The following is a 25,195-nucleotide window of genomic DNA, read 5'->3' as shown; positions in this document are numbered from 1 at the left end:
ACCACGACTGGAGTTCTTCTCTCAAGGGGAACTTTAGCCAGCAGACTATTTATATCTCAGCTCAGCTGTCTGACTGACTGGCGCCCTGGGAACTGGGACACTGTGTGTGAGAGTGTGTGTGTGTGTGTGTGTGTGGGTGTGGGTGTGTCTTTGGTCTGTGTCTAGTTGGAAAGATTTCTATAGGATGATGTGTAGTTGTGTGTGAGAGAGACCTGGGAGCCCTGGGGGACCAGCTATATGAAATATGCTACATGTTCTGAGACAGATATACTGTATGTAGGTCATTCAATCATCAAACACTGAGTCAGACGTTTGAACATGAATAAATGGAATCAATAAGTAAGAATAATCTAATAATCAAATATAGTATAACAGTCATAAAGGCATCATTTGCCATTGAGTAATTTTACATTTAGAACTCAAGGTAGCCTAAATTTTGTAAATAATACATACTATTACTTTAGTAACATTTTCAATGCAGGACTTTTATTTGTAATAAAGTATTGTTTACAGTGTCTTACTACTTTTATTAATAAGTATATGAAATGAATACTTCCCCTACTTTAGCAAGCTAATTACTCATTTACCTGAACTGTTAAATGCCGTCATCAGTTATCCACCTAAGATGCTAACATATTGTTTTACAGGGTATGAAAATAAGGGCTTTTAATATGAGATAAAATATCGTATAAATACGAAAAATTGGATTTAAAAAGTAAAAAGTACATCTCGTTCAATTGTCACTTTATGGATAATTACGGATTAGCATGCACGCGACTCAGCTGGTCCAGGAGAGACCATAGGGAGAGACGAGACGGAGGACGGAGGAGGGAGGAGGAGGAGGAGGAGGGTATACGTCTCGGGGGCGCGCGCTCCACCGTCGTGACGTCACGGAAGCGCCCGAGCAGTGGGGAAGCCGCCAGTGGCAGAGCTGGCAAAAAAGACGGGAAGGAGGGAAAGACTCGGAGACAGGAGACAGGAAGACAGACACGAAGACAGGGAAGACAAGCCCGAAAAACGACACACCGCTGCACCCTCGCTTCACCGTCTGTTACGTTACGAAGCTTCACTTCGAGGTTTGACAGCAGCAGAATAACTGAAGAGGAGATATGTGATTGGCCTTTTTTACACAGAGCTTATTTCACAACCGAGGGGCAGTAACGTAAACACAGCCGCAGTGAGTACTGGAAGTTAGCTGGCAGTCTGAGTGTGTGCGTGTGCACATGCATGTATTATTACACAGGCCTACGTGTGTGTATGTGTGTGTTGTAAGCATGTTGGCCACTTCTCGGGTCAACCTCACAGACCCGTGTGTGCCGTCTGTGCGGCTCGTCGCAGTCACGTTTGTAGGAAGGACCGCTCGCGACCATGATTAAAATTTGATGCCTGCTTTGAGGTGCAGCAGTTTCCAGGTCAGCTGTGAGAGCCACCGTGGGGGCTCTGTTATATTCCCGCCGGAGGGGAGCAGTGTTTCGGCCAGACATTCAGTCATTATGATACATTTTGTATGTTTTTTTGCGTGTCCATTCAACAAGGCTTCCTCCTGTTTCGCGCAATAATCCAATTGTACAACAAGGGGCTTCCACCCGTAATAACAAGCTAATAACACTATGTCTCGTCTCTGTGCCTCTCAACGCGATCATCAGTCTGCACGCTGTGTTTCAGGCTGCAGAAGTGCTGCTGACAGCCTTGCAGTTTATCCTCAAAAGCCACACAATTGCTATCATAATCCTATAATATAATTTTTTTACAGCGCCAGTTTAGCGACATTGTATCCCTTTATAATGGGTCCATCTCCTTGTGATGGCGCTAATATCCCCTCAGGGACCTGAAGTGTGCCTGTGTGTCAATATTAAGTTGCATCTCTTTGCTACAATGTTCCCGCAGGGACTTGTAGTTGTGTTGTGATATTTCTAACAGTCCACACTCAAGTTCTCCCGGCCGGTTGTTTCGTTCTGAACTCGTTTCAAGGAACAAAATATGTGCACTTCTCTAAAATCGTGTGTCTTTTTTTTAATGCTGCCACAGTTGCACAGGACTGTTTGCAGCCACGTCCTGGCAAACCACCAGACCAGACCGCACGCGAAGCTCACGAGACTGACACCGGATAAGGACGCTATCTGTGCAAACCAAATCAATCTGAGCAAAAACATGGACCCGGTGTGATCGCGTCGATGAAGGAGGTGAAATCTGCTGCGTGTGTTTTGCAACAGTCCGAGAGGCAAAAAAAAAAGGGGGGGTGGATCGAGGAGGGGACGCTGTGATTTCCTCCGTGTTCCGCCCACGGCTCTGGTTCTTTGCGCCGCCCCTCCTCCGGGAACACCGAGTCAGGGAACTGAGCCGCTTCCTTCCACTCGGATTGTTGTAAACACTGGACATTTTTAAATGTCTGCACACCGCAGTCTGCCTGTGGGTAAACCCTCCTCTATTACCACTGGGTTTTTAACAATTCTTTTGTTTTAGAGTTTGCTTTCATAATCATTTTCTGACCTGGCCCTATAGTTCAGAACTTTTGATACTTTGTGTGTACAGCCTGATAGACCCTTATGTGTCTCCAGGCTCCACATCAAAGGTAAATCTTTTTTTTACAACATAAAGACCGACACAGACAGTAGCCTGTAGCTCTTTCAAACCTCTTCCCAGAACTCACTTTTACTTTGAAAACCATAATCTCTAATTGCCTTGTTTGATATTTATTTATTTATAGGGGTGTTTGGGTCACCTTCGCAACTCTCTTCATCCTTATATAACCTGGCAAGACTGTAACAGCACATTCCTAGTACAGGATGAGCCTGGGGAATTTTTCACTCCTCTCTTCCATTAACTACGACACATACACACACACACACACTCCTGAATTACTTTTGTGCTTCCCCGCCTTTCTGTTAATTGTCGAGTCTCAACGGTACGTTTTCCATATTTGCTCTGTAGGCAGCAACCACGATTAGATAAGTGTGTGTGCTGTGTTTGAGCACATGGATGTGTGTGTGCTTCTGTGCTCCTCTGTGAGTCACGGTGTGTATGACTGTGTAGACGTTTTGTTTACCCAGCCTGCATCTCGGGTTAATTTCCTGTGGCGCGCACAATAGACTGGAGCCGATGCTATCCGTGCCTTATCAGCGCTGTGCTTTCCAGTGTCTGAACCACATTACAGGTCTCATCGCCTATAGGACCTGGTGGCACGGAGTGAAGGTACAAGTAGCACAGTCACGCTGGTGAGCCAAAAGTCTGTATCTCGCGCAGACATCTTCCGCCTAATGTGTTCTCCCCAAGTGTAATCGGTCGCTCGGTTAATTGAAAAATCTCCCTTATTCCAATATCACATGTGCAGGATTAGTTGATTTTTTTCTCTCTTGAGGGAAAGGTGTTGCACACGGTCTGACGTCGGCCAAACTGACCCACAAATCAAGTTTTACAAGTGGCAATTATGTTTATTATTTTACACACCTGTAGAAATCACTTGGATAAATATGTTTGAATCAGCACTAAACCGTCATAATGATTAGTCATCAATATCATGTGTCTGCACGCGGAAATAAGCCAAACCACTAATGACACGTTACTCAAAACCAAACAGCGACGATGAGTCATTAAGGTACTTGGTTCTCCTCATGATTTCTGTCATATAATTTGTATTCTAGCAGATTTCTTTCCTGGTTTTGTCAGCCAATTCTTATTTTCTTATGACTATTTGTATATTTATGTAATATAGGAAATACATTACGTTGTTTTTTTATTTAACATGGAAATTGTCACTTGAGATGTTCACACAGCTTCTTTGAATATTCAAATTACATAATGGTTTTGCAGAAACAACACATACATTTTAATCACATACAACACACAATTTCCTATTTCCGGAGAGTTGCTGTTACTGTCGTCACGACAAAGCAGCTGTGAAGGTTAAAAAAAGCCGACCGGTGAAGCCCTTACATCATCCCCTTACATCTTCAGACAGATTATGTGCAGAGCGAGTTCGGCTCTCCCCTTCAGCTGCGCTGTCGAGATGCCTGTTACCCCCGGACAGCACCAGCGAGTCCTCTCCAGCCACATCATATCACCACGAGCCTGACGGGAACCGAGAGGAACGGAGAATAACAACATTAAGGAATTGAGCGGAATGCGTTTTTCTGAGGCGAGACACGAACTTTGTAGAATTCGGCTCCCACGCTGAAACACCGGCCGGCTAAGTATAGGTTTGCACGTGTGTGTGTGTGTGTGTTGCATTGTGCAGTGTGACAGATTGGATGTGTGGTTGTCACACAAATAGAGCACGCCGAACACCTTCAGGAATGCTGGTGGAGAAAGAGAGAGGTAGTGAGAGGAAGTGAAAGCATGAGGGAGAGGTAAGGGGGCGGGATAAAGAAATGTATGTGCTAATAGGCATCTATGTTTGCTAACAAGTCCGGTTTATTAACTTAAAATATATCAATGTCAAGTTTTGAGTTGCCATGTCCGGAAAAAGGCTACGAATCTGAAGTCTGTCCTCTGCTGTGCCGGCACATACTGATTATCTACACAAGTACAAGTGCAGTACGTGGCATTCAACCACGGAGACTTTCTCGGTATCCTCGCATGATATTCTGGGATTTGTTTTGTTCGTGAGGCCTAAAACAACAGTGTGTATGTGAGGAGTATGCGGAGGGAAGACGAGGCGTGCAGAATGGCTGTTGGTAACAGTACAGGGAGGCGGAGGATGAAGCGCAGGGCGTTGTGTGCGCTGATGTTTCCTGTGGACATGAAGGGGATGAGGGTATTTTGGTTCCCAAGTCCACTCCAGGGCCTGTGTCAGGGTCTGTTCCAGTCGGTATCGCGGTCATAGAAGGGCATTTTGTGGTTAGATGTTCACGGTACAGCATGTGATGAAAGGGAGATAAGCTGTAATTATAGAACAATACCTTTTATCTGTCTGGATATTGATCTGATTAGAGCTCAAATGATGAGTCAGTTAGATTGTCAGACAAATAATTAATTGTGAAAAAAAAATTTAAGCAAAAATAGCTCAAATTTAATTGGTCCCACTTTTCAAATGTTAATGAAAAGAATAATTAAGAAAATACTCCATCACGAAAATAAACATGTGTTGCAGCTGTTAATATGGTCACAACTGCATATTTAACCAGGACATCCTGCGCACAGTCGCACATCAAATAACATTGCAAAGCAAACTTCACCTTGGAAACTACCGTTTACACACACACACTTCTTTTTGGAAACTCCTGTTTCCAAGGTGAAGAATGAACTGTCATGAACTCTCAGTGTGCTATTGTGTAACAGATGTTTGTTACGGCAGCACCACCTTGCTTTTTCACATTTGTGTGAAAGGGCAAGACGGATGGTAAGCCTGTTTGACAGATGGGTCTTGGACCGTCACATGCTCGTGTTTTCTCCATCCCATGATGCCAACTGCGTCATAGGTGTGCGGTAGGGTATTTATAAGGGTTTTGAAGCTTGAGGTTATTATTGTTATTATTTTAATCTCAATGCTGTTTGCCTTCCCTCACCCCCGAGCCCTCTCAGAGTCTTTAAACCCCCCACAGATACATCTGTGGGACACACTGGTGGTTTATTCATGTGACCCTTCGACTTGGAACTGTAGAAAACACAACATGGTGTGTGATGCTGTTTCCGTGATGCCCTCAAGCCAATAAAACCAAAAAGAAGTGTGTGTGTGTGTGTTTAGCCGTGTGATAGATTTTGTGATCTGTCCAGGGTGTGCAGTAGCCTTGCCCAATGCATGCTGGGAAATGCTCCAGCTCCCCGTGACCCCAAACAAGAGCAGCAGTTCCAGAAGTGGATGGATGTGTATTTATTGTCCTGTTCCTCTTCCAGACTAAAGCAATGTCCCAGCAAAAAAACGATGTTGTTGCTAAATTGATTGATTAAATATGAGCTGGGGAAGTGATGGTTATTTTTCTGCAACCAAGCAGAGATGCCTTTGAGCAAGGCTCTCAACCCTCCAACCACTAACACCAACATTTATGAGCAAGTGCTGAATAACAGCCATGTGCGTTCAGTAAAATGTCTAAATACAGGCTGAGACATACTGTGCTTGTTTTGCATTATAGGGAGAATTGGGACATGAGCATATACATTATGTGCAGGTCAGCAGGTCCAGAGGGGAGGAGGAGGGAAAAGCCCTGAACACACACACACACACACACACACACACACACTTACACACTCTCTGTCTCTTCAGTCTCATATTGGCCTCAAATGAGGCATTAGATGTGATGTTTGTGACATGATCGCTCACAGCCACTGAGCTGATGTGCACGTGTGTTCATTTGTGTCTGTTTGCATGGGGAGTGGTTTATCTGTATCTATTCTGCCTCACTGTGTAGATCTGCACATGTGCACAGTTTTGCTCTGTGTGACTGTGTGTGTGTGTGTGTATACGTGCATGTACTGTAAATACATGTGTGTAGGTGTGTGTGTGCGTGCTAGAGGCGGGGTCCTGGCCTGTTTCTTTCCAGGTGTGTGTTTTTGGCCTTAGGCGAGACACAGCAGATGGTACCTCTTTGCGTATGAGCGTGTGTGTGTGTGTGTGTGTGTGTGTGTGTGTGTGTGTGTGTGTGTGTGTGTGTGTGTGTGTGCATGCCTCTGTAACTGACTGGTTGTCAGTATCTCCCTGGCCAAAGATCTGTGTCCAACAGAACATCAGTTGGAAAGATAGACACAACTGCAGGGCTGTTAAAAGGCCTGGGTCGGGACCCAGAGCAGGGGGTGCTGGGAGTTTAAAAGGGGTCGACCAAAGGGCTGCACAGTTAATGATACTTGAAATGAAATGCATTGTACTTTGCAATTTGCAAGAGGCCACTTGTTGAGGGAAAACTATTCCAGACCTACTCAGCAAGAGATGTGTAGGGTGTCCGCCATACTGTACAAGCACAGTGCTAGTTTAAGCGTGTTTGTGTTAAAACTAAGCTGATTCTATCATCTGTTTTTAATAAATGAATACTTGGAAATCAGCCTAGACTGTTAACGTTAAACTGAAGCTCCAGAAGTCTTCATTCTTGTGTGTGCTGACTAATTCTAAACCGGTTTAGTCCACTTTTGTTCGCGTTGTTCTTGTAAGGGGAGAGTGTGGATCAGATGGTGTGTCACACGGGTCATGTGTTCACTGACCTGTGGATGACATCACTGTCTCCAAGGATACCCCAAATGACTGAATGATGACTGTCGACCAGCTGGGCATCAATTTTAAACAGTAAATGTACTTTTCTTTTATACAGTAGCCGACTCCAGAGGTGACACCCAAGGTTGCATATTTAACATATCGTTAATTTCTAAATCCTCCGCCGACAACAGAGAGTGTTCTCGCAGAAAAGCGTTGTGCATAGCATGTGGTGGGTACTTCAGGGGGCCTGGGAGATCAGCGTTCGCACAACAGACAGCTTGGATTCTCAGCAGCCTCTGAGGCATTTATCAGCAACATGTGAGAGCCAGTGCTCATGAATTGTTTTCATGTTTTTGCCGAGACAGTAAAATGTTACAGATTTGCACCGTTTGAAGATGACTTCACGAGTGAGTGATAGGAATGGTGATTTTCTATTATTTTCACAGCTGTGTTAATTACAAGGTTCCTTTGACCTGATTGACTTAATCCGTTTTAATATTTAAGTTATTTATGTCATCCAACACACACACACACACAGACTAATACCAGGCTCCAAACGCATGACAAAATAATATTTCATGGTGCCCCCTAAAATGTCCATCCAGTGTGACTCATATGATTAACAGGAATAGGACGGATACATTTATTTATCTTTTTTTGTTTCGTGTTTTCTTCCCACATTATTATTGCAGAATAAAGTTGTTAACAAGATGTAATTGACTTGATAAATAAGAAAAGGATCGTTGTATTTCACTACATGTAATTCATCCAGCAGACAAACTAAAATGATGCATTATTTATGAGTTAGATCAGCTGATTGGATGCTATCTGCTATCACACGGTTTAGTACGGCTGCAGGACAGTAACTGGTGAGGTATCGTGTGGTCCTAAGAAGAAGGTGTTGTGGGTGGTGGGGAGACAAAACGGGCCGCGTGATCACATGAACCGACACATCAGCTGATGGTTGAGCCTGTAGCAGAGTTTCTGTGGACTGAGCGTATCAGCAACTGTGTATGTGTGTGCATGTCAGTGTGGTGGCAGAAAAAGGGAGTTTCTGGGCTTCTTTGATGAGTGATTATGAATTATTAGAGCGGTCCGAAGTTGATCTTATCTAGTGAAACGTCTGCAGGATGGATTGGCACACATTTTGGTACAAACATTCGTGTTCCCCAGAGGATGAACAGTTTGGTTTTAGAGCCTAATTCTTCTTCTTTCCCAACTCGTACCGTAGAAATGCCAATGCCACATGATATGACACAGTGCATCTGTAACATTGAACATACTGGCATTTTAACCAGTAAGCTGTTTATTTAACCTCCGGTTTGCATTGCCAGTAAATACTCTGCACAAAGAGATGTAACAAGTCTCAACTGTGGATCAAACCAAAACCAGAACCTGGTAAAAAATCAAGTGTATTCCTTTATTCCTGAAGTGCAGAAGATCTTTCTTCTCCTGATCACTAAGTCTTTGTCTCTGTCTCCCTTTTCTTTTTAGGTCATCCCTTCATCCCAGGCCTCGTGGATTTACTGGCTGCCTTTATTTAAAGGGATGCCGTATTGATTCCTGCTTTCTGACAAAGCACATTGATTCTAGTGAGGTTTTTGGAAAGGCCTTGATCACCGCTATGTCAACACTGCATCAGGATATTTCAAGTCAAAAAGGACTACAGTAGTAGTTTTTATTTTTTTTGGGACATCCATCTTACATTTTTTGAGTTTCTGCGTACTTTTAAGAATGTATTTTTGATCCGCTTGATTTCCTCATTTGAAGCGGGCACTTTTTCGTCTCCACCGTATATACACACACACCGTATTCTCTCACCATGTACGGTAGCTCCCGTTCCGTCTCAAAGCTGGATGTCGTTGGGTCCAATGGCAACGGGTCGGTGTCCGGGAGCCCCAGTCGCTCCCCGCGCCTCCCCCGCTCCCCGCGCCTCGGACACAGGCGAAACAGCAGCAGCAGCTCCACCGGCGGACTCACCGGCAACTGTAAAACCCTGTCCATGGAGAACATCCAGTCTCTGAACGCCGCCTACGCTACGGGGGGTCCCATGTACTTCTGTGACACCGTCGACGACTCGATCGGCATCGGGAGCCTGGGCAGCGGGCTGAACCCCTCCCTGCCCAAAAGCACCATGACCCTGGGCAGGGCCGGGGCCAGGATCCCCTACGGGGTCAGGGCGGCCATCATGGGGAGCAGCCCTAATATAAACACTGGAGGCGGTGTGATGCCCAGCGATGCCATAGCATTTGGGGGGGAGCTGCAAAACCAGCTTCAACAGGCGGCTACTGTGCCTCATTCCATGAGACAGGTGAGGCACCGCAAGGTTTTCTTCTTTTATTGCCGCAATCTTGAAGCGGGTTGCGACCGAGAAATAGTCCCGCGCGTGATCTAAAATAGTTGAGCTCAAATGAACTTTAGAACAGGCCGATAAGGAAAGCGTGGATGAAATTGATTTAGGGTGTACATAATGTTTGTCTCACCTTAGAGCGAACACTGAAGAATCCTTAAAAGATAAAATCAATTACACTTTAGGCACAATGTTTTGTCACACAATTATCCTCCTGCATGATGCAGAAGTGGAACTTGGTGATTCAAGGCATTTTGCTGTTATACGGGTTCATATTTTGTTCTTAAGTCACGGCTCAGCTAAATAATATAAGAGCTGTGTGGGTATACAGCATGTTGAAATAGACTAAGGTCTGCCCTCCTACTCCCTCTGCACCATTAGTCATAACCTGAGAGCTCTTCTATCCTTCCTTCCTCTCCCATTCCTCCCGCCTCCACCTAATTCTAGTTATTAACTTCATCTCTCCTTTAATCTTATTTTCCTCTCCTCATGTCACATTCATGTACTGCGTGTTGCATTGATTGCGAGGACGCTATTAATCCAAAGCTTTACTCTCTTATTTGTAATGTTCGATGATTTAACATTTTTTAAACCTTTTCACTCTCAGAACTGAGAGACGCTCTGAGCACAAGCGTCAGCTAAATACCTAAAATGAGTTTCTCAAAACCAAAGCAGAGTCTGTTTATTGTTTAAAAATTCATCCAAGATATTTTTAATTCTTCGGGTCCACTGCTGTTCTGATGTCAGGATGAATTAAACATCTGCATGGTGAGCATTTCTCATGAATACTGTAGCTAGGTTTGTGCTTTACGAAAATAACTATTTGACGTTTTAACCAATAGTCTCAAAGTGCTTCACAAACAATATGTCAGTCTTGAATTCTGTATTTGATTTCTTAGATTTTGCAGCACCAGCAGTGCCTTGGTTTTGCTGTTCTGGGATCTGCTATCACCAGATCTTCGTAGTGACAAGCTGCAAATAGACAAAATGTTTAGAAAGTAATACAGGAACAAAAAAGAAGAAAAGAAGGATGTTGCTGGTGTCTAACATACTTCTACTTTATGTGTTTGTGTGTGTTACCAGGTGAGAGACGGGGCGATGTCAGACCTGCAGACACAGTTAAGAGAAGTGCTGAGAGAGAACGAACTGCTAGGCAGAGAAGTAAGGATACACACACACACACACACACACACACACACACACACACACACCTCTGAAAACACATCCATTTATGTTATACACAAGGAAAAAGTAAGAGCCAATGAATTGAATCAATACCAGTGGCTGTAATCAACAAATCAATTAAAATAAACGTGTATTAAAGCAGAGTTACAACGTTTGATGTTATTTTCGTTCAGCTGGAGGCGAAAGAGTCCAAGTTGAGCTCCTCTATGAACTCCATTAAGACGTTTTGGAGTCCAGAGCTGAAGAAAGAGAGGGCGCTGAGGAAGGACGAAGCCACAAAGATGGCCGTGTGGAAGGAACAGTACAGAGTGGTGCAGGAGGAAACACAGGTAGGAAAGAAGCGTCCGTGTATGTGTGTGTGTGTGTGTGTGTGTGTGTGTGTGTGTGTGTGTGTGTGCGCAAAAATGAAAGAAATCCGAGTAGCGTTTAGCCCGAGCCCTGTGGATTTTAGTTTGTGCTTTGGGTTAACCATCTGTGATATAGCTTTTGCTGCTCAGTTTTGTCAGGAACGGTAACTGGCACAAAGGGGGAGCGTGTCACGATCATTTTTATGGACTGTTCTGGTGGATTTGTCTCCCGGGCTGCGAGGCGGCCTTGAAGACGGGTAAACGGATGAAGCGGGGGCCACCTGGTTGGGGACTCCCAGCTGTCTGTTGGTTCAGAAGCCATCTGGAGGAGACGGAGACACAGCTAGTCTGGCAGGAGGCTGTAATATTATACAATACATGATTTTTGCACACACACACACCCTGCTGCCTCACAGTGACTCATTTCACACGCAGTCATCTTCGAAACCAGGGCAGGAAGTGCTGGTTCCTCGCTACATTTCGGTCGTTAGCGGGGAAACTGAAATTATTCGGGGCCTTTGATGTTGCACCCGAGACTCCCAAAATTTAACGTTGGAAGTAATTGTATGTGGGAACGCACTTCAGGTGGTGAAATTACATCACCAGCTATTAAATCACTCTCCAAGAAAATCTACTGTGTGTGAACATGTGCAGTTTACGTGTGTGTGTGTGTGTGTGTGTGTGTGTGTGTGTGTGTGTGTGTGTGTGTGTGTGTGTGTGTGTGTGCACCCATAAATCTCAGAGTCTAAGTGTGTGTCTTGTGTGCGCGCACTTATTCAAAGGGATGCCGAGTCGGGGAGAACAAAGGAACAGATGATACGTGGCCACTAGAAACATCCTCAGTTGCCTTCACACACACACACACACACACACACACACACCTGTTTGAGTATGTGTGCCTGTGTGCTGTTATGTCGAGACATGTAAGAATATTTTCTGATCTCTTATGTTGGCAAAGATGTGCTCTTTCTCTCTCTTTCTCTCTTAATCCCTCCCACTTTCATTCCCCTTCTCTCCCCCAGACTAATCACACCCTTTAACCCAAGGCATCCTTTTCATTTCCTCATCTCATTATCTCGCCACTTTCTCTTCAGTCTCTCGTCTCTGGCCTTTCTCTGTCCCCTTGCTCCTTTCTGTCTCTCCCTCTCTCTCCCTCTCTCTCCTCTTACTCATTCCCTTCTATTTATGTCGCCACACGGTGAGTCAGCTCTCGCTTCCCTCCCTCCCTCCCCCCTGCCTCCCCTCCTCTCTCTGTCTTCGCCATCATCTCCGTGTTAGAAATCGAATTAAGTTACCTCCCAGAAATTTTGGGATATGTGCGCATCCACACACACACACACACACACACACACACATGCATGCACCACTGGGTCACGCCCCTGCTGAGGAATGCACATCTCGTTTCCAGCCTCCGTCCTTCCTTCCTCCTTTCCTCCACGCTTCCTCACTTGTTCACCTACTTCTTCACGCCTCGGCCCACTGACTTCACCTCGCTTTGCGCCCGCCTCGTTCTTTATCTCCTTCTGTCTTCACTCGCTCTGTTTAACTCCTTTAATCTCATATTTTGTGTCACCATAGATTCAAATCCAGAATAACCGACATTCCAAATCTCACGTTTGCACTTGTTAGGCAGCTCCAATATATTATGGTTTAATAATCCAGTTTGTTTTAGTTTGGTGTGATTATTCAAAAATATATGAAAAAAAGAAATCAACCACAATTACATCATATGATCATATATTAATTTAAGTAATTTATTAAACAATAATGGCAAACATTTGCTGGTTCCAGGACAAAGAAGTCGCTGGATTTGCTGCTTTTTTGTCTCTTATGTGGTTTTAAGTAAAATACTTTTCAACCGTGGATACTGCAGAAAAATGGGGGACAAACAATGACACGAGATCTAAATGAGATCTAGATGAGATGGGAGGCTCTTTCTGCTTCTTCCCCACTGAGCTCTAAATTATCAATCTGTCCCTCGACACCGCCGGTTTGCTGTCTCTTGTCTCGCTGCCCACATCCACTCGTTTCCTCTTACCACAGCGTCTACTCGTTGTCACCACACTCTCCATCTCTTTCTCGCCGGCTTCTCTTCCTCTCCCTCTCATCACCACTTCACTCCCACTTTCCGACTCCCCTCTCTATCACCCCCCCCCCATCCTTCTCTTCCCTTTCCTCACTCTCCATCTGGGCCTGTGGAGCATTTTTTTTATTTTTTTGCCACAGGACTCAATTCAGCAGAACAGACACACGCTGGTCTAATAAATCAATTGATCTGAACGCGGATGCCTGCTCTGTTTATCCCCGGTCACTGTCGTCTGCCTCCTTAGTGCACTGCCTTCGGTTTCAGTTGTGTGTGTGTGTGTGTGAGCGTGTTCACCCAATTCGTTCCACCTCTTTGATCACAGCAGGTAAGCACAGTGGAAAAAAATGAAAAAGATGAAGGAATGTCTGGAATGCTAAAGGAAAACTTGACTCTTTTCTCTTCGACCCTCTGCACTGCAAACAGGGGTCGGTTTGCACTTAATAAACATATATACGCTCAAGCAGAAGGCAAGCAGCAATTAGCATTCATGATTGTAACCATGACATCCAGAGTTCAACTTAGCATCACTGTTTCCATAGTCTGCTTAAAATAGATCCATGTCTTAAAGCTAGTATGACACATTGCTAATGCCGTTATTTTATGTCTGAAATCTAAATGAAATGATCACAAAACGATGTGCATATTGAGCACCTTAATTAATGTGTTCTGAGGTAAAGTTTTTGAACAGACTGGTCGACATGGTTCGTCTTCAGCACTGAATCGTACCAGCTGAACAATAAGCACTCTGTCTGTCCGTTTCTATCGTCTACTGTACTCCAGGCGAGCCATCCGACGTCATAACCGGCCTGTGTGTGACTGTGGGAGTGTGTGAGAGAGAGAGAGAGAGAGAGAAAGAGAGAGAGAGAACTGTACCAGGAGGGAATCTGTGCCCTTGCGTGTTTGTTGGCAGGCGATTGGACTTTTTGCATACACGAGTGTGTGTGTGTTTGTGTCTGTGTGTGTTTGTGTCACAGTCGCCCGCATGTTCATAATTGTGTTTTTTTGTATTTGCATGTGTGTACAAACGTGTGCACGACATGGAGACAGACACGCATGCTTGTTTCTGTGCATGTATCGCGTATGACTGCTGCTACCGTCGATATTTTGTATCAAGCGTGTGTGTTTTTAGTAGTCTTGCAACAATTTGTGCGACTTTAATGGAAGTGGAAGTGGCAGTGGTGTGATGTCAGAAGTTGTGCATGCGTGTGTCTGAGAAAGTGCAGCACTGTTTTAATAATTTAGCCTCAAGGTGCTGGAATAAAGGTATACGGGTTTGTGTGCGTCTGCAGTGGAGGGAGAAAACATGTCTCCTCTTCCTCTAGGACGATTCATGAAGCCTCAATGAGACTGTCTTCAGTTCGTCACGTTCAGTAAGATCACATTATCGTATTGGTGAAGGATTTTTCAAAATGTCAAAACAACATTCGTCTTCAGCCCAGAGGTTGTGTTTTATTTTCGGCAGACTTGAAGTGGCAAAAGGTCTGGTGGTTTGCCAGCTGTTTCTCTCAGTGTGTGTGTGTGCGTTTGTGTGTGTGTGTGTGTGTGTGTGAGAGAGAGAGCGAGGAGGTTGACACAAACAGGCAGGTGAGCACGGTGCCCGTTACACCTGGGCAACGCTTTACCTTCAGGTCGAGAGCGGGATGACGGAGACGGAGTGATTCCTCTCTCGTCCCTCCTTATTTGCCGCGCTCCATTTTTCTCCCCCTTTTCCCCTCTTTCTTCGCTGAGAGCGACAAAGTCAGAGAGACGGGAGAGAAGGAGACACGGACTGGCACTCGAGTGTATTTTCCTGCTTTTTGAACACGGCAGTAAATCAGGACTTCGGGTTAACGTTTAAACCAATGCCACCAGAACTCAGATTTTCTTTTCCGTGGAAATGCTGAAACCATCTGCGACCAGTTCAATTAAAATCCCAGAGACAGTTATTGACTTGTTTTTGTAAGAGCACACTAAATAAAGAATCAACTACAGTCCTAAATGAAAGACAAATGGCACTACAACACATAACTGTAAATATTGTTTGTGTGCTGACCGGGTAAAAAAGTTATAATCACCACTCAGCACTTAAAGTTATTACACCTGGATTTGAAAATGAAGAATCTATCTTTTCTAATTCCATTACTCCAAGCTGGTGTTGAGCTTGTCCTCATGGGTTCATGCCAAGTATTTCCTCTGTGAGATTCCCATTTACTGTACAGAAAGAAACAAAGTGGTACCAGCTCGAGTTGCTGTGCCAGCTGGCTGCAAAAAATGCTTCGCCTGGCATCCCCTGTACCAGCATAGACCCGAGAGAAAGAGAAGAGGAGGAGAACGGATCACCGAGATGGATTGAGACGTAAAGATGTGTTAAACAAAGAGAGGAAGAAGGAGGAAATTAGGAAAGTGGTTAAGAAGGATGGATCAAACTGGAATGCTGGGGATGAGTGCCAGGAGGAGGGAGGAAGAGGAGGAGGAGAGATAAATGGACAACACGGGAGGGTTGAGCTGAAAACAGCAGATGAAATGTAGAGAAATGGAAGGAGTGATGGACGCTGATGTGACAGGAGAGAAATGGGTGGAGAAAAGGAGGGCGGATGGAAAGATGGCAGAGATAGATCGACTTAAAGAGAGGAGTCAGGGATGAAGAAGGAGGGAGGGAGAATGGGGAAATTCTAGGAAATGTAGGATGAATAAAAGGAAGGATAAGAGTAGATGAAAATAGTTATTTATTGTCTTGTTATTACTAGTTGTTTAGTAATGACATTGAATCTGAATTTTACTTGTTAAAAATGTGGACGTAAACAAATCTCTTGGAGGGAAAATACAGATGAGGCACGGGGAGGGAAGGGTTTATGGAAAGTGAGTCAAAGAGATAAAGCTGAACACACACACACACACACACACACACATGGCCTCTGCAAACATTGTGTGCATTCCTCAGGAGTCACGCTTCTGAGCTGCAGAGCTACATAAATCAGCAGACTTGCTCATTAGACAGATAGGTTTGTGTGTTTGGTCATCAACATCTGATGATGGCCTCATTGAACGGGCAAACTGTTTATTTTGAGGAATTTAGCCAAGGATATTTTTGTGTCCTCCCGAGAGAGAGAGAGAGAGAGAGAGAGAGAGAGAGACTAATATATATGTTTGGAACCCATCCTTTCATTAGATGTTGGGTACAATGACTGGTTGTTTTAGACTCTCAGCTGGTTTAGTCAAACATTTCGAGGAAGAGCCTGACTCTCTCTAAATGTTGGCTGCTCTGCAGTCGATAGTGGAGGGACTGAGGATGGACTTGGCAGATGTGAGTGTGAATGTGTTTGGCTGAGAGAATATGATTCAGGAAAAGACAGCGTGCAGCCTCAGCAAAGTTTTGAGAAGTCATTTTTTTTTTCAGCCTGTCTTTGATACGTGATACAATGTTCTTTAAAACACAGTGACAACCCGCTCTCTCTCTCTGTCTCTCTCTTTCTCTCTCTCTCTACCTCGTCCTCCTTCTGTTGCCTGCCGTCTGCACATCTTTCCATCCTCTGCTCACCAACCTATGACTCATTATTCCTCTCTTGTTGTGTGTCTGTGTGTGTGTGTGTGCTGACATTAGCATACTGTAGGTGTGTGTGTGTCCACGTTCATGCACACTTACTGTCCCCACGTTTTACAGTTCAAATGTCCTAACTTAAAAGATAAAAACCTCCAAAAATGCTTTTTTTTAAATCTATCTCTGCATTGTCTGCAGTGTGTGTGTGTTTATTTGTTGGGCGGCTTTTGTGTGTGTGTGTGTTTTTCACACATGAATGCTCATCAGTAACAGATGGTCCTCAAACCTGTGTGCTTATTTAGTCGGGATGGAGAGATAGGTGAGGAAGAGAAAGGGAGGGATGGAGAGAATAAGGCAAATACAGGGAATGATAGCAGAGGGGGGGGGGGGAAGGCAGATGGACGAGGGGGAGTGGGGAGAGGGGGCGATGAATGGATTAAGAAGAGCAAGACGGAGATTCGTGGAGAGAATTTAACCGACAAAGAGAGGAGGAGGAAGGAGGAGAGAATACAGGAGGAGCTCTCTACACTCAGGAGTCCTATACAACTTTAACTTTAATGAAGAGAGAGGGAGAGAGAGAGAGAGAGGGAGGGAGGGAGGAATGGCACTTTTCCTCTTTTATTCATTTACAAAGTGTGCATTTTACAGCGGAAAGAAATAAGAGGCGCGAGAGAGAGAGATTTGAAACTGTAGGAAGCGGAGGGGTTAGTTCTCCCTCTCTTCCTACAAGGCTGTGATTGTGTGAATTTTCTCTCCACTTTCTCCCTCCCTCAGTGTGTGTGTGTGTGTGTGTGTGCGTGTGTGTGGAGTGCTATGGTAGCCATGTCTTTCCTTATAAGGAGTGGGTTTGGGAAGAGTTAGTGAGGAATGAACAGAATTACAGTACAGTCACTCCCCCTTTTTCTTCTGCTGCTTTTTCTTTCTACTCTGCCCTTCTAAAATCTATATCTATATATCTATATCTATATCTATAGATATAGATAGCGGTCTATCTGCTGGTTCAGAGAGCTTGACGTCTGTAATGTGTTAATGTCAAATAAGCGTGGCAGATGCAATGTTTCTTTAAACCCACTCCTGTACTGTACTGACCCTGATGTTGCATCTCAAAGTGACTGATTAGGGTCAGAATCTCCCTTTCTCTCTCTCCTCTCTCGGCTATTTATTCATTCATTCTCTCCCTCGTGTAATCTCTTTCATCCGTTCTTATTCTTGTCTTCCTTCTTATACACAATCTGATACTATTTTCTTCCATCGGCTTGCTCTGCGTCTTTTGGAAAACAAGGGATTTCTTCGGCTCATTCCTCTCCTTTTTTAAATTGTATTTCCTCCTCTTCATTATGTTCTTTATCCTCCAGCTTTATCCTCCGAGAGAGAGAGAGAGAGAGAGAGAGAGAGAGAGAGAGAGAGAGTGTGTTAATCTGCCTGTTGTCTGAACCTGAGTGGGCGAAACTCACGGTCATTACGACCGCTGCCTCCAACATTACGTCTGGCTGTGGGCATTATTGTGCTCTGTGTGTGTTTGTATGTGTTTCATGTCACAGTGTGTGTCTGTTTGTGAGAGGGGGGGGGGTGAGCGTGACTCACCCGTTTGAGCGCAGAATAATCGAGGGATGAGAGGGAGGAGTAATAACAGAGAGATGGTTAATATTGAATGACAGATGAGCAGTGGCCTGAGGGGGGGGGGGGGGTGAAAATTGTCACCATAGTCGCAAACGGATTTTCTCTTCTTTTCTTCTTTTTATTTTAGAATTCTGTAGAATGCTCATTAGAATAAACAAGGGATCGTTAATTTGTTAAGATTAGATGTGTCTTTCCTTTGCTTTCCTAAATTCAATCCTATCCTGTCGCTATGAATTCATGTAAATAAAGAACATTAAGACAGTTAAAGACAAAATTCACAAGTTTTGTTTTGTTTGAAAGTCGCTGGGATCCAGATCATTTCCTGTCTTGAGCTGGTTTACGTCAGCTTGAAGAATGTATCCGTCCCTCCCTTAGACATCTGATTTGTTGTTTGTGTGTTAGTACACTGTTCACATTTATTTCTCCTTCTTCCGATGTTCCTATACGTTATTTTTCAATACAATATTTCGTAACGTTGTTTGCTCAGCGTGCTGTGGCTGTGTCCATCTCACAGTGTCACATGTGGCCGCGTGTTTGCATGTCTGTCTCCGTTTTGAGTGGCGACCCCGACCTCTGCAATCAGGAGGCGTCTGACGGGGTCAAAGGGGAGGAAGCAAAAGACGACTCAGCAGAAACCGAGAAGAAAAACACAACTTGTATTCCGACCCTGTCTCTCTCTCTCCTCCTCTTCTCATCCCTTCTTCTGTTTCTGCTGGACACAATCAACGTGTTGTTTTCGCTGCCTTCTCCTCATGTTCTTATCTCCTCATCTCCCTCTCTGTTTTTGTTTCCTGCTTCCTTTTTGTATCTCACTCCCTCTTTTCCTCCTTTCTCGCCTATGGTCTGGCTTTTCTCAGCTCTACATTCCAGCAGAGTGTGTGTGTGTTGGGAGGGAGTAACGTAACTGGCACAAGCCTCTGTGTGTGTGTGTGTGTGTGTGTGTGTGAGAATCTGAATTCTTAAAATGTAAACCTTTGAAGTTGTGTGTGTTCACACTGTATTTGCTTGACTTTAGCGACACACTGATTTGCGTTTCAGTGAGCAAGAGGTATTTTATTTGTCATGGAGAACCAGAGAGAGGGAAAAGATTATCCGTCTGTCTGTCTGTCTGTCTGTCCGTCTGTCTGTCCGTCTGTCTGTCTGTTTATAAATGTCAGCCATCAACACACAAGTGTGAAGAGCTATTGTATGAGTCAGCAGACAAACCCACAACGAAACAAACGCGGTACTCTAATAAGAAGAGAAAAATACTTGTGTTTTACTGCTATATTGTGTACATCTGTCTCAATGGAAATATAAAATTGAACAGAACAAGACAAAGCAGGAGACGCCGCCCTGGCTGTCGTGCAACATGAAGCAGAGCTACCGTCTCAAAAGACAGTTACTGTGGTATTATCCTAGTACCTTTCATCCCGTCCTCTGTCTGTTTGTGAGAGAATAAAGCGTGTTTGTGATCACTATCTTCTCTTCTCCTTTCTTTTATATCTAAGAACGGTTCTTCTCATCCGTCTCTTTCTCTGTTCCTTTAATCTTGTTCTCTCCCTCGTCAATGTTGATTAACGATAGCTGCAAGGGAGCGATAGCATCTCTGCCTTTTTTAACCTTCTTACCTTTCTATTTGAATCTCCCGTTCACTTCCACTCTCATCCATGCACTTCTCCCTCAGCACCGTGCTACCTGTGTTCTTGTATGGCCTGGCTGTTGTTCAGGTTATGTGTGACGCATTTTACAAAAGCCTGAGGACATCATAGTGACAACACACACACACACACACACAGTTTAAACTCTTTGTCTGACTCAGAGGTAGTCATGTCACATTGTCCTCAACCATAATGGTAGTGATACTAACCTGCCAACACACTTTTATCACACACTCACTTACTCCAGATAACATACTCATACTGTGTCAGTCAGCCAGTCACTCAAAAAAAACAGCCTCAATGTATGTGTTGGTCCAGGTACAAATCGATGGAACCCAGTTTTTTTTAGATGAGCACATTGATCTATGGATCCCTGCAGTCAGGTGATGTTTATTTGTATAGCTCAATCTCATAACGTGCCTCTTTAGGCTTTACACGTTCACGTCACCAACCTTTTCTTTACCGATTACCTCAACTCAGGCTTCCAGTTCTTTTTCACAATGGTTTTAAAATGTTATTGTTGTCCTTCAAGGCTTTAAATGGCGCCAAATTATACGAAAGATCTACTAACTACTTATTAGCCTTATTAGACTTCGTACTCTATCACACTCCTCAGCAGCCTCACCACAACGTGCCACACTCCCGTGTTAGCTTTTGCATTTAAAAGTCTAAAAGTCGGACTTCTTTCTCTTCCTCCAGCATTTTCAGTGCTCCATCCAGGCTTTACAGGACGAGCTCCGAATCCAGCGAGACCTCAACCAGCTCTTCCAGTCCGACTACACCGAGTCCGTTCACCTCGCCAACCAGCCCATCTCCCCTCAGGACATGACGGAGGAGAACTTCCTGCGTCTCCACGGCGAGTACGAGCGGCAGGTGAAAGAGCTCTTCCTCCTGAGGAAGACCGTGGAAGAAATGGAGCTGAGGATAGACACACAGAAACACACGCTAACTGCCAGGTAAAGTGGGAAAACGACTGTTACGTAAGTTGTTCTTGCTGCCAACGTGTGACGTGTGGGCTCTAAATATATTATACTTTCTAACAGGGACGAATCCATAAAGAAGTTACTGGAAATGTTGCAGAGCAAAGGCCTGTCGTCACGGGCAACCGAGGAGGACCACGAACGAACGAGGCGACTGGCCGATGCTGAGATGACCATCCACCAGCTGGAGGGCCTAATGGAGCAAAGAGACAAGGAGACGCTACAACTCAGAGAGGTGTGTGTGTGTGTGTGTGTCTGTGTGTGTGACGGGCCAGGGAGGAACCCAAGCATTCCCATGTGTGTGTGTGAGGGTGTGTGTCTTTGTGTACAGCCAGATGTGAGTGTGTGCAAATCAAACTATGTCATATCCAGGCAAAGCCCTTGGTTTCTTCCAGTCTTGGCTCATAGTTCAGTTATAATACAACACAGAAACATCAACACACACACACACACACACACACACACACACACACACACACACACACACACACACACACACACACACACACAAATGAACAGGAATGCACACTGTATCCTGTTTTTTCTACTTTGTCTCTCTTCTTGTCTCTCAGCTGTTTTTACTCTCAGTTCATCAAGTCAGTTATACAACAGCCCCCTCTAGTGGAGAGATGTTCTTAATGAACAACAATTATCAAAGATGGACGTTTGTTTATTTCAGTCTACAAAATACCTTCGATACATCTTTTCTGGACACATTCATTCAGCACTATTTTTATTTTCTAAGCAGTAAGTCACTTTTTAAATTCAATGAAGTAACAAGTAAGTGGAATAAAAAAATGAAAAAAAATAAACTTCATTGAGATTCAAAAAAGTGTAACAGACATGGAATGAATGAAAATTAAACATTTATTAAACAGTCAATAGATATGAATACATATGTGTGATAAGTATATTTTTACACATAAACCGTTGAGTTGTCTTGTTACAAAAAATAACTGATCTCAGACCAGCCTCCAAACGCACCACAGGAGAAATGCATTTAAACACACGCACACGCACACACACACACACACACACACACACACACACAAGAGCAAGTGATGCATAATTACATGTATCATAGGCAGCAAATGACTGAGAAAGAGAGTTATGAAGCAAGATGATGTTCTCTCTGAAAGGGTTTAAAACATAATTAGGAGACACAGTTACAGCTCTCTTAACACATGTTCTGGCCGTTGCTTCACATTGCATCAGTGTGCTGGACAGAGTTCCTGTTTTTTGACAGTATTTGCCTTCAGACATTGTTAGTGGCAAAGCAGGAAACCCGGAATAAGATTATGCAATATCTGAAGAATAGTTTCCATATGGGTTAAAGTAGAAATCACTGAAGTAAATAATGAAGTGTCTGTCATGCGGTTGTGTTGCGGACTTCCTGCCGAACTGCTGACACTTTTTTTTTTTTTGGGACATTGTTCATTTCACTAATTAACAGGATGCGACTTCCTGCAGCTGTTTTTGAAATGTTTCAAAAATGTCCCCAGTGGGGATCGAGCTGATGTGCTGCAGTACAAAGTGAGACTTCTGTATGAGAGCAAAGGAAGACTGGAAACGCTACAAATTAAATTAGCATTCGGTAGCGATTCAATTCAAGCGAAACGTTTTGCTTAATATTTTCTGCCGTACTTTTGTAATGGCTGCATCAGCTCTTATTTTACCTGTAACACTCCCCAGGCATGTGTGTGTGTGTGTGTGTACGAGAATGTTTTGTGTGGTCATGAGCATTCATAGCATTCATGCAGCGCCTCAAGCCACGCCACCCTGCTATCCCTTTCACATACGTGTGTTTGTGTGCTTCCTGGCTGATGCATTAACCGTCTTTGTCGGCCTCCTAAGTGTGTTTCCTCTAAAGAAAAGCAGTGATGCATATGCTGCTACGTCTTCCCCTTCTGCTTTCATTGCCCCCCCCCTCTCTCTCGTACTCTTTCCCCCTGTCCCTTCTTTCTCTTTCTGTGCCTTTACATCTACCACTACACTCCCTCTCTTTCTCCCCCCATTTGCTCTCACGTCGTCTGACTAGTGAGTTTTAACATCGCGCAGACGGATCGAATTCCGTTGCATGTAGCTCAAATCAGGGTCGTTAAATTAGGACTTTGGAGAATCTTTGGACAATTTAGGCAATTTTAGGAATAGAACTGTAGTGGAAATCTACCAAATTCTTGCAGTGTTTTTTGTTAGTGGTGTATGTTAGATGTTATTTAGTGACAGGTTACTGTACGCTTCTTTAGGAGACTGGAACTTGCACCCTGTAGTTACATATTTAAGCATTTGAAGCCCTACGACTGGATTTCTTCATTTGAACGGAATTGTTTGGTTTCATTACGACTTTGTTTTTTTTTTTAGAATCAACAGCATCTTAGATTTGATTTGAACCTGAGGGCTTCAAAACATCTCAGGCTGTCAGATTCCGTCACTCGTTCTCATTTGAGGCTGAAACGGTGTGAGCTTAGTTAGTGGCGTTCCTCCCCGTGTGAAGGATGTGGGATGGACGGATCGACCCAAGGAGGCTGAAAGCCAGCGCCTCTGCGAGAGGGAGACACCTCATTCCCGCCTCTCCCTCCATCCCCATCTCCCCCTCTTTTCCAGTTTCTCCCTCCATCCCTATTCCACCTCCTTTCCACGTGTCTCCCTCCTTCCAACCCTCCCCTCCTTTCTCCCCTACACGCCACTACCAACTGTGTTCCTCTCCCTCCTTCCCCGCACCTTCTCTTCACTCCCATCGCCACTCCGGCCATCCCGTCGTCCTCCCCGCCTCCTGTCCTCCTCACTATCCCTCTTTCGTCGTGGCCTCCTCCGTCCATCCTTCCCTCCATCACTCCCCGTCCTTCCCTGCTCCCGCTCCCCGGCCTACACCGGCCATTCAACCCTCCCTCCATCCCTCTCCGCCGGTCGCTGTCGCCTTCCGTCCCGGCCCGCGACCTTCTCCCCCCTCCCTCCGTCCCCCTCTGTCCCCCTGTCTGTCGCCCGCTGACCATCGAGCTGTCTGTGTCCCTCAGGAGCTGCACAGGAGATACGAAGCAGCTCCAGAATCAACAAAGACCAAGGCCTTGCAGACGGTCATCGAAATGAAGGTAAACAATGTGCTGTTGATTCTTTCATAAAGAATCAACAGCACAGTGATATGTAGTTCTCGGATTCTTTTTAAACTCCAAAATATTGATATCAGGTATCAGCCTATATACCCAGTGTCTGTCCGGCCGTATTTATTATTAACCAGTGTAACACACTGTTGTTTTTTTAATGTAACGCATCATAATACGTAACTTGAAGGTAACACCGTAACGCAGTTAGTGAGTCTGAATTTTTACAGGATGATTTCAGTTGAGAACATCAACCTAAAACTAAAGATCAAGGCAGTAAAATCTGTTAGTAACTCAGTATTAGCGTTCCCTGCCTTCAGAAATATGTACGTACACGTTCTATTCCTCATCTCCTCAATCAAACTGATGATACCTTTCATGGTAGCTTTCTTTTGATTGACTGTCCAGCTCTACTCATCTGTCAGAAATACCAAAGGAGTATAATCATTACGTGGTGATATTTATGGCCCGGGCACGGTAAATCACGCCCGGTCTTTTGCCGTTTAACATGAGCATGTTGATGCCCTGCCAGGATGCGAAGATCAGCTCGATGGAGCGCGGCCTGAGAGAGCTGGAGGAGGAGGTGAACATGCTCAAGTCCAACGGGGCTCTGAGCAGCGAGGAGAGGGAGGAGGAGATCAAACAGATGGAGGTCTACAGATCCCACTCCAAGTTCATGAAGAATAAGGTGACAGATTCTCACACACACACACACACACACACACACACACACACCTTTTCTTCTTATCTCCCCATTTTTTCCCCCCTTTCATGTCAGGAAAGGAAATTTTTGCTTGCTGGGAAATAACTAGACTTTTTTACACTTGACGGATACAACTTTAGTGTCAGGAACAGGAAGGGTTACCGCGGGAGCCACGCTCATTAAAACAAACCAGTACTTCTGTCATGTGGGGAGACGAGACAGTTTGGGAATTCAGTCTGTGTTTTTTTTCTCTGTTTCCTTCTCTTTGCTTGTTTAAGCTGAAATGTGTTTGTTTTTGTCTCTGGCGGTTTTTTTTTCGTGGAAGGAAGTAATTCACAGCTTGTTTTTATTCCATCGCCCTTTTCTTTCTTCGATTTCATCATTGTTAGCATGTATTCTTAGAAGTTTATTGTAATACGCCAAATGGCTTACATCATTTTTTTAATATATATACAGCCGTCATCAGCATGTTTGCAGTCTTAAAATGTATATAAGACCATGGGTCAACAACCCCCATATTACTTGTTCGACAAAATAAACTATGAACTA

At 44.4% G+C, this 25,195-nt stretch overlaps 1 protein-coding gene across 1 annotated transcript in view; it reads left to right on the top strand.

Moving 5' to 3' along the window:
* Positions 1 to 950: 950 nt before the first annotated feature.
* LOC142971216 (ELKS/Rab6-interacting/CAST family member 1-like) overlaps positions 951 to 25,195 on the top strand; it is a 95,793-nt gene continuing 71,548 nt past the window's right edge. Inside the window, exons 1-8 of the mRNA XM_076111875.1 lie at positions 951 to 1,177; positions 8,615 to 9,431; positions 10,554 to 10,631; positions 10,829 to 10,984; positions 20,565 to 20,821; positions 20,909 to 21,080; positions 23,860 to 23,934; positions 24,476 to 24,631. Of these exons, the coding sequence (XP_075967990.1) occupies positions 8,943 to 9,431; positions 10,554 to 10,631; positions 10,829 to 10,984; positions 20,565 to 20,821; positions 20,909 to 21,080; positions 23,860 to 23,934; positions 24,476 to 24,631 (1,383 nt within the window). The 5' untranslated portion in view covers positions 951 to 1,177; positions 8,615 to 8,942. The remainder of the gene's footprint in view (positions 1,178 to 8,614; positions 9,432 to 10,553; positions 10,632 to 10,828; positions 10,985 to 20,564; positions 20,822 to 20,908; positions 21,081 to 23,859; positions 23,935 to 24,475; positions 24,632 to 25,195) is intronic.

This window comes from Anarhichas minor, unplaced genomic scaffold (assembly GCF_050575085.1).
Source record: "Anarhichas minor isolate MPS153535 unplaced genomic scaffold, ASM5057508v1 ptg000045l, whole genome shotgun sequence".
In the NCBI taxonomy this organism is placed as follows: Eukaryota; Metazoa; Chordata; class Actinopteri; order Perciformes; family Anarhichadidae; genus Anarhichas; species Anarhichas minor.
Note: the sequence above shows the minus strand (reverse complement) of the source record. Positions and strands in the feature narration are given on the sequence as shown.